Source organism: Triticum dicoccoides, chromosome 3A (genome assembly GCF_002162155.2).
Source record: "Triticum dicoccoides isolate Atlit2015 ecotype Zavitan chromosome 3A, WEW_v2.0, whole genome shotgun sequence".
Classification (NCBI taxonomy): domain Eukaryota; kingdom Viridiplantae; phylum Streptophyta; class Magnoliopsida; order Poales; family Poaceae; genus Triticum; species Triticum dicoccoides.
Genome location: NC_041384.1, coordinates 22381807 through 22395151, shown reverse-complemented (window position 1 = coordinate 22395151; position 13345 = coordinate 22381807). Strand labels below are relative to the sequence as shown.

The following is a 13345-nucleotide window of genomic DNA, read 5'->3' as shown; positions in this document are numbered from 1 at the left end:
CGGGTTTTTAAAATGTTCAAATTCGGCGCAAACACAACGCAAACACGGGCGAGTTCGTTCAAATTTAAACATATTTTACAAAAAAAAAGAAAAAACTACCGCGGGCTACTCCCGCCGTCTCCCTCGCCGCCCGCCCACGCGGTTCTACATGCCGAGGAGGCTGTAGAACCGCGTGTAGTCACCGCCGCCGTCGTCGTCGTCGCCCCCGCCTACGCCTCCGCCGTCCCTGCTGCATCCCTCCCCCGGTTGGCGCGACGGGTTGGACGGTCTGGGGGCGTCGTCGTTGTCGCTATCGAGGACGACGATACCGTCCTCGTCCTCGCGCCCACGTTTGCGGGCGGCCATCTCCTCCAGGGCCCGGCGCTGCCGGACCATCTCCTCGAACAGGTAGTCGTTGCGCGACCACCGCATGGCGTCCTCGTCGGAGAAGCCGCGCCGGGCTATCTCCTCGTACTCCAAGGGGAGGCTGGACTCCACCTTGGGCTCGACGAGGGCGCCGGAGCTGCGGGTACGCGCGCTGACAGGCGTGTCCTGGGGCTCCGGCTTGACGGGGCGGAGGTGGAGGCAGGAAGAGCCGCCGGACGAGGAGGAGGACACCCCGGTCTCCATGCGCCTCGGCCTCCAGGAGCTTCCCCGGCGGCGTGAGAAGGACGGGGGAGCGGGGTACTCGAGGCACGGCGTGTTGCGCCCTCGATGTACTCGAGGACAGACTCCAACGTGCGCCCGGGCACGCCCCACCACCGACGCCGGCCGGCGGCGTTGTACCTGTCGGAGGGCACGATGCCGTTGGTGGCCTCGAGCTGCTCGTCGTGCCGGCGGCGGAAGTACGGCTCCCGGATTGGGCTGTCGGGGACGTACCGGGGCCCCTCCCTCGCCGCATGCGGCAGGGACGAGCGGATGCGTGCGATCTCCGCACGCCGCGCCGCACCGATGGGTACCGGGGGCACCGGCACGCCGCCGGCGTTGATCCTCCACGCCCCGGGCACCCGCATGTCTGGCGGGACCGGATACTCGGCCTCGAAAAGGAGGCGAGCCTCGTCCTCATGCAGATGACGGCGTCCGAATCCGTTCGCCGCCGCGCCGTCGCCTGGGAAATGCTCGGCCATGCTTTCTCAACTGGTGACGGCGAGAGGAGGAAAGGGGAAGAAATGAGCGCGTCATCGGTGGATGATCGGGGTGAGTCTCTCCGGCGCGCTTGCAGTCGGCTTTTATAGGCGGAGACGCCGCGTGGTAGGCTTGGCCGGCGCGTTACGCGTGGCGTGATTGCGTGGCGGCCGAGGCACGCGTCGCCCAGCCTTCACTGCGCCGCCCGTGAGGCATCAATGGAGGCTGACCGGCGCGGCAGCTTTGCCATTGATTCGCCGCGGAAAACGAGGCGATGAGGACAACGAAGGGGCGAGAAGAGAGTAGAGTTGCTGACGCGGCGGACCCGCGGCTCTTCGTGCCAAAAACGATTCGCCCGGCGCCCGTGAGCAACCCTCAGCGCGCCGGGTTCGGGTTGGGTCCACCGGCGCCAATTTTGGCTCGAGCCGGCGAAAACTGGGCTTTTGAAAGCGCGACTGGACCGATTTTTTGACGCCGGTGGACGAAAAAACGCCCGAGGGGCAACTTCTTGAGGGCGCGACTGAAGATGCTCTTATATGCCTGGGCGCTCCACGACCGTTGCACCCGAAGCAAAGGGAAAGAGAAGCAAGCGTAGTCTGTGCATCGGCCATGGAGAGCTCCTCCTCGTCTCTGTTGCTGAGTTCGTACGCGGGCAGCAACAAGAGGGCCAGGGGTGCCGACCTTGAAGTTGTCTCGTCCGCTGAGGCGGAAGCCGCCAAGAGGATGAGGCCCGAGGACCTACTGGACCTGCTCGACGACGACACCAACGCCGCGGCGGCCGGCGACCTGGCGTCCGTCATGCGGAGCCTTGAGGAGGAGATATGCGCCGACGACCTGACGCCGCCTCAGCCAGAGCTAGGCTTCCTGCTCGAGGCCTCGGACGACGAGCTCGGCTTGCCGCCGGCGGCCGCGGCGTCCTCCTCGTCGGACGACGCCGAGGGCTGGGAGCCGGAGGTGACCGCCGGCGTGTTCGGGGAGCAGATATGGAGCTTCGAGGACGAGATTGAGGGCGCCTACGCCTTCGGCGGCGTTGCCTACTCGCCGGAGGCCGCCGCGGCGACCGCAGCGGCCGATGCTGAGTGGGGCGACGACGGCTTCGACGCCGGCCTGTTCGGCTTCGGCGACGAGTCCTTGGGGCCGTCCGATGTCGACGTGCTTCGCCAGGAGACCATGCCCGCCGTTTGATCAGTCATCAGTGAATGGATTAGCCTTTTCTTTTTTTACCATTGGCTAACTTTAGCTTTACCCTTTTTTTAACCTACGGGGATGTAAATATTCTAGATGCAAGAAGGAAGAAAAAACTGTGGGGAAGAAACCTGAAAAATGTGTTGCTTCGTATTAATGATGTAGAGAGAACAAATATCATCTGAAGGAAAAAAAAACCTCCCTGGATTCTAGAAGAAATTGTTTCATATTTATGTTCTTCTTGGAACAACTTCTTTTTTATGAAAGAAATAGGAAATAAACCCGCTAAAGTATCCCCTATTTTGGTAGAAATGTATGCTAGTAGTATAATATGAACGAGTGTAAGACTCAACAGCAGATGCGGAATTATGATCGTTGATGGAAATGTTCAAAATGATAAGGTGCCTGCACGATTGGAGGTTGACCTAACCTAATGACATGACAAACCTAAATACGTCGAGAAAAAAAGAAAGCTGATTGGATAATCAGAAGCTTCTAGTGTTCCTCATATTTCTTTACTTTTTAAAAACGATAAGCTGACAAATCTCCGGCGTTTATTCTTGAATGAATAAAATAAAAGATACTTGGATGTGAGTTGGATGGACCGGATAATTCTGGCGGGAACGGTTGATCTGCAAAACAAGAGCATCTGCCAAGATGCGTGGGAATTTTTCCTGCACGTATCTATACAACCCGTATAATACAATCGGTCTGCAAGGTGTAGCTATTATCATCTCAATCAACTAGAATTTTTTTAAATGAGATTGTTGGCCACTAGCACTTGGGGCATATTTTTATAAAAGAACCCCATCTGATAGAGATTGCGAAAATTCGCTCCCGACGGACGTTGAACCCCAGTGTGAGAAAAAAAACTGTCAACCCATTCATATTCAGATTTGCCGTCTCAATAAAGTAATGTAGACACATCGAATTTTTCACGAAACTCTCGTGGAAACATGTCGCGTCATAGTGTCTGGCACACAGTCTCTCTGTGCCAGATAAAAAAAACACATATAAGACTGATTGAACTACTCCTAATTCTAAAAAATATTTGGACAAGGAGACGAGAAATCAGGGGTCGTATTTCCCGCCGGAGCTAGCCGTTGCTGGACGGCTAATTTTGTCAATGGCACTTGGAAAATGAGTTTGCACGACAGCGCGAGGTAGACCCTTCATAAATTTCTCCTGTTTTTCTACATTCGAGCACTGGGCATGACGTGGTGGCTGTCCTCTCCCTCGCTCGGATCTCTTTCGGGGCTGTCCTCTCCCGCGATAGGTCACCGTCTAATCCTGCAATAATGTCGACGATCTCATATGACTAACACCGAAGATCTCATATGAGGAGTAAAAAACTCCCTCGCAAAAAAAGAGAGTAATAAACTGGTATTGAGGTCAGATTTTGCCCTGGAGGGCTGGTTCTCCGCACACAACGCCCGCCGCAGCGTGCCTTTGCCCCCGCCGAAGCGATGCACCAAAGGGCGCCGACCGGACCGGCGCAATGGCCGCCCCGCCCGCCTTTCCTCGCTCCCCCGGAACACTCACAGCGGACGCACATATCTTTTTCTTTTCGCTACTGTATTACACAGGAGAGTACCATCGTATCGTACGTTCGGCTGGCCGCGCCTTTGTTTTCTTTGGCAAGTGGCTAGTACTGTACATTCGACTTGGCTGCCGCTGGTGGTGACCACGCCCACGCACGATGATGCCATGCCATAATCATTCGGCTTCGTACCAGACACAGGCCCCGGCGAGCTCTGGTTAGCCACCCGGCTCGGTCGGTTCCCGTTCGGAACGGCCGGGCACGTACTACGATCTCGGTTGCTGGGAGGTGGTGGTGCAGGTGCAGCTGACTGGTACTGCTGCTCGTGCCGGCACGGCCTCATCTGTTGGGAAGGTGGTTGGATCGGATCGCTCCAGAGGTCGAGCCGTCACATGCCGTGCGGCCAGCCGACCGTGCCGGAGAATGCAAACGCAAGCAACACCGGGGAGCCAATAATGGCCGCCTACAGGGGCAGAAGATCTGAATCTGCATCGGTTTGCGCGCCAGATCTCGTCTCGAGAACCACTGGCGGCCCATCAGTGAGTGATTAGTTAATCCAAACTGGTTGCTCCACGAGTGGCGCATGCATGCAACCAGCAGCCAGCGGCCGATCTACGCAGGCCGTAGCACATGGGGTGTGCGGTGGTTCTCCGATCCGAGTTGAACCACCGATCAGTTTCGGGCAGGTCGGCAGCCCAGACGTGCCCACATGGGCCAAGCTTTGATGCGCTTGGCTTCATTTGTTGGATTTTGTCCGCTGTTTTAGCAGTCTGGATATCATTTTGCTCCGACGAGCTCGTAGGTGGGACGCATCAAGCTTGGCCCATGGTTCCACGCGCATATCATTTTGCCCTGATGATGACTTTGCTACTGTTGATATCTTGCGTGAGTTAGAAATCTCTAGAAATTTGTTGCATGACAAAAGTATTGATACTAATTCACAAAAAAATATCGTTAATGACGGGTTGGGTAATGATGTGCCCCTCTCTTTAACATGAGATGATGATAGTAGAGATATTGAGGAACCATTTATCCTGGTTCAATCTAAAGAAAAAAGAAAAATCAACGCAGGAAAACGGTGGTGGTTTTTATCTCCTAATAAGTCCACTAGACCTGTGACTAGAAGTCAACAGAAGAATGGGGTGGGTAGGGCTGCTATGGAACCTGGCAGACCTACCAGAGTGAGAGATAAACCCGAACGATATAAATGAAAGGTTTTTTTTTTTGGAATTGTAGGGGTGTGGGTAAAAAGGCATGTCCACCTGCCTCATTGACATGATTAATGCCAATGAATTAGACTTTATTGGACTTCAGGAAACTATGAAGAAGTCTTATAATCCTGCCTTTTTTAGACAAATTGACCCGAATCATAAATTTCATTGGGAATGGGATCCTTTTAGGGGGAAATCTGGTGGCATTCTTTGTGGCCTTAATAAGGAAAAATTTGATATCCTTATGACCAAGTGTGGTAAATACACCTTACAGTTGAACTTGTTCGATAAGAGCAAAAACTGTAGCTGGGCCTTGATGACTGTATATGGTGCTGCACATGACGAGCAGAAACCTGAGTTCATCGCTGAAGTGTCATCCATGTGTCATAGTATTAATATTCCTTATCTAGTCAGGGGAGATTTTAACATCATTCAACATAGTGGGGAGAAAACCAAAAAAAAACATCTATGTCCCACTTCTCGGAGGTATTTAACTCTGTTATACACTTGATTGGGTTGAGAGAGATTTATATGACGGGTGGTTGTTATACCTGGTCCAATAATGTCGGAGTAATGGGCCACGGGTAGGCCAACCCGTTCCCCATAACCTTTCAAGACATCGGGGCAGGCTGCGCCCCTCAAGACCACAGGGCGAAGAGCCACCTCCTGGGGAGTCTACGGCAAGGCGGCCGACTGCCCGCTCGCGGCCGAGTCCCAGGGGCGACTTCCAGAGAAGCCGGCTTTGGGGAGTCGGCCGGCGACTCCAACAAACCGTGACCTCATCGAAGGGGATGGGCAGGGGCGTGGCTACAATGAAGCCTACTCCCCGCCCCTTACCAAGGGCAGGCATGGCTACAGCACGCCGTACTTGGGAAGATCTCCCTGCGGCGTGACACTGTTGCCCGGCCAACCCTGACATCAGCACCACTGTACCGGGTCCTGCGCCCACGACGCTTGTCTGTACGGCCTGGAGGCAGCAGGGCCCACCAGTCAGCGAGACCTCGGGAGTCGGTGGGAGAATCGCCAGTCGGACCCGTCGGGAGTCGGCCTGGGGGAGTCGGCCGAGCCCTCCCCCGGGGCCCACGCGCCATTAATCAAGAAGAGATGGAGAGTGGCCACAGTGATCGCCCGCCAGGCGGCGGGGCTGTTGCCACGACCCCATGACCAAGCTTGCGTCATCAGGAGCATGGCTACAGTAATCAGCAGCCGGCAAGACCCGCCCGCGGCGGACGCGGCCTGTCGGCTCCGTACCAGACCAGTCAGCGGGACCCACCAGTCGGCGGGCCCCAGCAGTCGGCGGAGAAGTCGGAGGTCAGAGGCACTAACGGCTGGGCCCGCGCCCAGTCGAATTACCATTGTACCCCTGGGGGGTAGGCCTATATAGACCCCCCAGGGCACCCAAGCAAAGGGTTGGATCCCGGTAGTTCTAAACCACACCAGATAGAAGGAGAGAGCTGGCCTTGCACTCTCCTACCACCCGAACAGCTCAAGGAGCGACCTTGTAAACACTTGGCCATAGTGATCACGCGGAGACCCCGTAGAGCAGCAGTAGGGGTGTTATCTCCCCGGAGAGCCCTGAAGCTGGGTAAGATTCGCCAGCGTGCATGTCTTCGCCTCACCCCGTTTCCAGGCACCGGCGACGTTCTACTTGCCCCCACCATGATAAGCCATCCGTTGGCATATGTTGCACCAAACCCCCGACATTTGGCGCCCACCGTGGGGCCTGGTGCACCGCCGTCCAGAGATCTGTTCTGGACGGGAACCCTTTTCCTTCCTGGCGAGTGCAGCCAGCCAGGCACGCCAGACGAAGTTTGCGTCGACGCGCTGCGCGGCGTTGAGATCGCCTGCGCAGCCAGCTCCTTGGCCAAACTTGTCGGCGAGGTCCGCCTCTCCGACGAACCTGCGTCCGACGCAGGCGCAGGCAGCCCCAAAAACCTCCTTGCGGGCCTCGTCGATCAACTCCATGTTTTCAGCGAGCCTGCCGTAGACTTGGAGTCCGTAGGCTCCACCGACCCGATGCTGGTCGACTCCGACACCGCGTCGGTCGACGCGTTCCGCACCAATGTGGTGGCCTACGACGAACCTCTCCCCCACGCGGAGAGCGACGGAAACACCGTCACTGAGGTGCTGGTCATCAGTCATGACGAGTTCCCTGGCGAAGGGGCGCCCGACTCACTCAGCGCGGCGCTGCAAGACCTAGCTGCGCCCATTCCGGAAGATGCTGACGCAGAGACGTTAGAAGCGCGCCGCCTTCAGCTCGTTGAAGGCGCGAAGAAGCTGGCCAGCATGAGACGCTTGTCAGAAGCTTACCAGTGAGAGATGGATCGCGCTGTTGGCGGCTCGCCGGCCCCGGTAGGGCCCAGCCGCCTTGGCGCGGTTCAGCAGCGCGGCATAGCCATCGCCAGCCTGTTTGGGGCTAGCCGCCCCGTGTATGCCACCCCAGCGGAGAACATCCGAGCCGCCCAGGTGGCGGCGGATGAGCTGGACAATTTCGAGCGCGAAGAATGCCGCCTCATGATGGAGCGGGTCCAACGGCTCCTCGACGCGGCCGCCACGCAGAACGAGGCCGGCTGCCGCACGGAGGCGCCGCAGCGGCCAAACGACGACCCACACCGAGATCAAGGCGCGACGTCTCGGACGCCGACTGGCGGTGCCTGAGGAAGAAAGGACAAGGAGCCAGCTGTCAGCCACAGTCGGACTCGGATTACCATAGAGCGTGACCGAGATGGCCGCCCAAGAGCAGTGGAACGACGGGACGACTGTCCGCCTCCTCCTCCCCGCAAGGAGAGGCGAGTCTCCCCGCCGCCTGTTGACCATCCGACTCTCGGTGACCACCTTGGCCGCCGAGAGGGAGTTGAAGAGAATGACGCCCGCCACCGGATCGACCAACTTCATCGGTCCCTGGCGCTGGAAGAAGAAGATGAGCTGGGTCCGCCTGGTTTCGGGCCCCGCATTCGGGACGAGCCCTTTCCTAGAGGGTTCACGCTCCCAAGAGACACGCCCAAGTATACCGGCTCCGTGAAGCCGGAAGACAGGCTAGTCGACTACTCCACGGCTGTCAGCATAGCAAACGGCAACAAGCGTGTCGCCGTAAAGTACGTTCCGCTCATGCTCCAGGGCACAGCCCGGACATGGCTGAACAGCCTAAAGCCCCGCAGCATCAATAGCTGGGTCGACTTCACTGAAGCATTCGTCCACAACTTCACCAGCACGTACAAGCGTCCTCCCAAGCCTCGTCAGCTCTCCTTGTGCGGGCAAGGTCCTGACGAGTCGACTCGCGACTACCTCACGCGTTGGACTGAGCTCCGGAACTCCTGCGAGGGCGTGCACGAGGTGCAGGCCATCAAGTACTTCACAGCCGGATGCCGAGAAGGCACCCTCCTCAAGCACAAGCTCCTCTGCGACGAGCCAGAAACCCTCGACGAGCTGTTGATCATAGCGGACAAGTACGCTACGGCCGACTCCTCCATGAAGACGGAAATTCAAATCAGCACGACTGGCAAAGTAGCTCCTCAGGCTCCAAGAACTCCGGCGGCAGACGCCGGCCGAGAACAACAGCAGGGCGACAACAAGCGCAAGGCCCCGCAGCCGGCTTCCAGCAGCCGGCAGGTCGCGACCGTTGAAGCCCAACAGCCAGAAGAGCAGCCTCCGCCCAAGCGACAGAAAGGCGGCAAGCCGAACTGGTTGCCGGCCTTCTCCTACGAGCAGACCTTGGATAGACCTTGCAAGTTCCACAACAGCGTGAAGCCGTCGAATCACACCACTCGGAAGTGCCACTGGCTCACCAGGATCGCCATGGGAGACGGCCTCCTGCCACCCTCGCCTGCTGGGCAGCCGCCTCCGCCTCCGCCCCAGCAGCCGGCAGTCAGGCCAGTTGGTGCAGTACAAGACGAATACCCTGAAGAGCACGGAGCCTACGTGGTGTTCACCAGTGTGGCTGATGATCGACGCAGCAGGCGGCTGCAGCGACAAGAGGTGAACGCAGTAGCCTCAGAGACGCCAGAGTTCACTCATTGGTCTGAGAGGCCCATCAGCTGGAGCAGGGCTGACCACCCAAAAGTGATGACGAGTCCGGGCTCCTACGCCTTGGTCCTGGATGCCACCTTTGCCACGGACAAACGGGCCGCGCGTTTTTCGCGAGTTCTGATAGATGGGGGCAGCAGCATCAATATCATGTACAAGGACACCATGGAGAAGTTAGGAATCAAGCAGAGACAGCTTCAGAACAGCCGGACTGTGTTCCACGGCATTGTTCCTGGGCTTTCCTGCTCACCAATCGGCAAGATCCTGATTAACGTCCTCTTTGGGGACAAAGATCACTTCCGAAGAGAGTCTGTTTGGTTTGAGGTAGTGGACCTTGAGAGCCCATACCATGCGCTACTTGGCCGGCCCGCCTTGGCCAAGTTCATGACGGTCCCCCACTACGCCTACCTCAACATGAAGATGCCTAGTTCCAGGGGAATTCTGACTGTGGCCGGCGACTACCGAAAATCGTCTGCTTGCGCGGCCGAGAGCAGTCGGCTGGCCGAGTCCCTGGTGATTGCAGCCGAGAAGCGACTCCTTGAGCGAGTTGTGGCGATGGCCGGCAAGCAGCCGGAGATATCGCCCGAACCGAAGGAGTCGGATGCCGAAGGTTCGTTCAAGCCGGCCAAAGAGACAAAGAAGATACCCTTGGATCCGGAGCGCCCAGAGAGGTACGCCGTCGTAGGTGCAAACCTCGACAACAAATAGGAAGGCGAGCTCGTCGATTTCCTCCATGAGAATCGGAACATCTTCGCATGGTCTCCCAAGGACATGCCAGGTGTACCGACGGATTTCACCGAGCACAAGTTACACGTCCGATCTGATGCAAAGCCGGTCAGGCAGCCCCTGCGCCGCTTATCAGAAGAGAAGAGAAGAGTTGTCGGAGAAGAGATAGCCCGACTCCTAGCAGCCGGCTTCATTATGGAAGTTTTCTTCCCGGAGTGGCTAGCAAATCCGGTCCTGGTGCTAAAGAAGAACAAGCAATGGCGAATGTGTATTGACTACACGAGCCTCAACAAGGCCTGCCCCAGGGACCCATTTGCTCTACCGAGAATTGACCAGGTGATAGACTCCACAGCCGGATGCGAGTTGTTGAGCTTCTTGGATGCATACGCAGGATATCACCAGATCAAGCAAAATCCGGCTGACAGATTGAAGACCGCCTTCATCACGCCGTTTGGAGCATTCTGCTACCTCACCATGACGTTCGGCTTAAGGAATGCCGGCGCCACCTTTCAGCGTTGCATGCAGAAGTGCCTCCTCAAGCAGCTCGGCAGGAACACCCACATTTACGTGGGCGACGTGGTGGTGAAGATGGAAAAGCGAGGAACACTGCTGGAAGACCTCAAGGAGACCTTTAAGAACCTGCGCCGGTTTCAGATCAAGCTCAACCCCGAGAAGTGTGTCTTCGGAGTACCAGCCGGCTAGCTGCTAGGTTTCCTGGTCTCTGAACGCGACATAGAATGCAACCCAGTAAAAATCAAGGCCATCGAGAGGATGGAGGTACCCAGCCGACTGCTGGATGTGCAGAAGTTCACCGGCTGCTTGGCGTCCATTAGCCGATTCATCAGTCGGCTGGGCGAGAAAGCTCTCCCCTTATACCAACTCATGAAGAAGACCACTTTTTTCGAGTGGAACCATAAGGCAGATGAAGCTTTTCATCAGTTGAAGAAGATGCTGACTACTCCACCCGTCCTGGCGGCTCCGACTCCCAAGGAACCTATGCTCCTGTACATCACCGCCACCAGCCGAGTAGTCAGCACAGTCATTGTAGTAGAGCGCAAGGAGGAAGGCAATGCGCTACCTGTCTAGAGACCAGTATATTACCTGAGCGAGGTACTGTCGACCTCCAAGCAGAACTAGCCCCACTACCAGAAGATGTGCTATGGCGTGCACTTTGCTGCCAAAAAATTGAAGCCTTACTTTCAAGAGCATCCAATCACAGTGGTCTGCACGGCTCCACTTGCCGAGATCATTGGTAGCAGAGATGCCTCTGGTCGAGTGGCCAAGTGGGCCATAGAGCTGGCTCCTTACACCATCTACTACCAGCCCCACACCGCTATCAAATCACAAGCACTGGCCGACTTCCTCATCGACTGGGCCGAGACCCAGTATCTGCCTCTAGCGCCTGACTCCACCCATTGGCGGATGCACTTCGACGGCTCCAAGATGCGCACCGGCTTGGGAGCCGGCGTCGTCCTCACCTCTCCCAAAGGCGACTAGCTCAAATATGCACTGCAAATCCATTTTGCCGCCTCCAACAACGTGGCCGAGTACGAGGCGCTCATTCACGGGCTCCGGCTTGCCAAAGAACTTGGCATCCGCCGGATCTTGTGTTATGGCGACTCGGACTTAGTGGTCCAGCAGTCATTTGGCGACTAGGATGCGAAAGACGCAAACATGGAGAGCTACCGTTTCCTCGTGCAGCAACTCAGCGGGTATTTCGAAGGGTGCGATTTCCTCCATGTGCCAAGAAACGACAATGACCAAGCAGACGCCTTGGCACGAATCGGTTCTACCCGCCAAGCAATACCATCTGGCGTCGCCCTTCAACGCCGCCTCAAGCCGTCTGTCAAGCCTTCACCAGAATCAGACTCCATTTTTGTGCCGGCTCCTCCCGAAGACGGCGGCTCTGACTCCAGAACTCCGGCAGTCGGAACGGGGACTTTGGCGGGCGACTCCAAAGCTGCTGTAGTCGAGCCCGGCCCGGGGACTGCAGTGACGGACTCAAAGATTCCAGAACTCGGCCCAAGGACCGCGCCAGTCGGCCTGGGGACTTCATCAGCCCAGCAAGCGGCTGTTGACTCCAGCCCGCTGCCTCCCAGCCCAGCTGCCCTCGTCCAAGTCGCAGTTCTGGTAGTCGAAGAAATAGCAGCACCCTCATGGGCCCAACCCATCCTCAAATTCCTGGTGAACAAAGAGATACCAACTGATGAGACCTCAGCTCGGCAAGTACAACACCGGGCGGCAGCCTATACCATAATCAACAGAGAGCTGGTCAGGCGCAGCGTCACTGGTGTCTACCAGCGCTGTGTAGAGCCAGAGCAAGGCCAGGCGATCCTCAAAGACATCCATCAAGGCGAATGCGGCCACCATGCGGCTTCAAGAGCACTCGTCACCAAAGCTTTTCAGCACGGTTTCTTTTGGCCGACTGCCTTGGAAGAGGCCAAGGAGTTGGTCCAAAAATGCAAAGGGTGCCAAAAGTTCAGCTCCAAGCCGCACCAGCCGGCTTCCGTGCTCAAGACCATCCCCATTGCTTGGCCTTTCGCAGTTTGGGGTCTAGACATGGTGGGACCATTCAAGACAGCACGAGGTGGTCTAACTCACCTACTTGTCGCAGTGGACAAGTTCACCAAGTGGGTGGAAGTGAACGGTCCGACTGCCGCGACCTTCATCACCGATATCACAATTCGGTACAGCATACCACACAACATCATCACCGACAATGGCACAAATTTTGCCAAAGGCGCCTTGGCCCGTTTCTGCGCAACACAGGGCATCCGACTGGAACTAGCGTCCGTTGCCCACCCGCGAACAGCCGGCCAGCACAAGCTGTCGCCGCCTTGGGAAGGCCCTTTCATCATTAGCAAAGTACTAGGCAACGATTCCTACTACCTGATCGACGCTCAGAAGCCCCGAGCATGCAAGAGGGACGACTCCGGCAAGGAGATAGAGCGGCCATGGAATGCAAATCTTCTCCGAAGATTTTACAGTTGATGCAGTATGTACCATGCTACCTTTCGTATTTAAGTACCAAGACTTCGGCCCCCCCGAGACGAGCTCGGGGACTGCCCTCTTGTGTCTGTATGATAAAAATTATGCCTACAACTATGTTACTCTTTGTCATGCCGCTTGGCACCGGGCTCGACAACTCGGCCCGGGGACTTGCCTCCTTGCATTATGAAATGCTTCCTGTAGCCGGACAAGTAATGTGTAACACCTAAGCCGTCTTCTGTCAGAAGCCGTAGCTCGCAGAGCGACTGTACGGTGGGCAGAGGTAAGGTAGAATGGGTGCTCGCACGAAAAATGGCTAAGGACTCAAAGCGTAAAACATAGCTCAAGACGGCTTCCAGCCTTTCTCGCAAACCGACTCTCGGACAGTCGGATTGTCGTTTTCTATCCAACTTGCTCAAACAATCTTGAAATCGGCTAAGTACTTGTTTTCCCAAAGTAGCCTAGCACTTGATCCAGCAACAGTCCGCAGAGCGGCTGTCCGATTGGCAAGACATGCAACTAAGAGAAAGCGGCAAAGGAAAACAGCCAAAAGAACAATGAGCAAGAA

General features: G+C 56.7%; 1 protein-coding gene across 1 annotated transcript; it reads left to right on the top strand.

Moving 5' to 3' along the window:
* Positions 1 to 1658: 1658 nt before the first annotated feature.
* On the top strand, positions 1659 to 2664 carry LOC119271034. Its single transcript, XM_037553002.1, has one exon. It carries the CDS (start codon positions 1714 to 1716, stop codon positions 2287 to 2289), a length of 576 nt encoding a protein of 191 aa, XP_037408899.1. The 5' UTR covers positions 1659 to 1713; the 3' UTR covers positions 2290 to 2664.
* The last annotated feature ends 10681 nt before the right edge of the window (positions 2665 to 13345 follow it).

What these genes read in the sequence shown, in the direction of transcription:
- LOC119271034 (XM_037553002.1), top strand. Translation starts at nt 1,714, where the DNA reads ATGGAGAGCTCCTCCTCGTCTCTGTTGCTGAGTTCGTACGCGGGCAGC.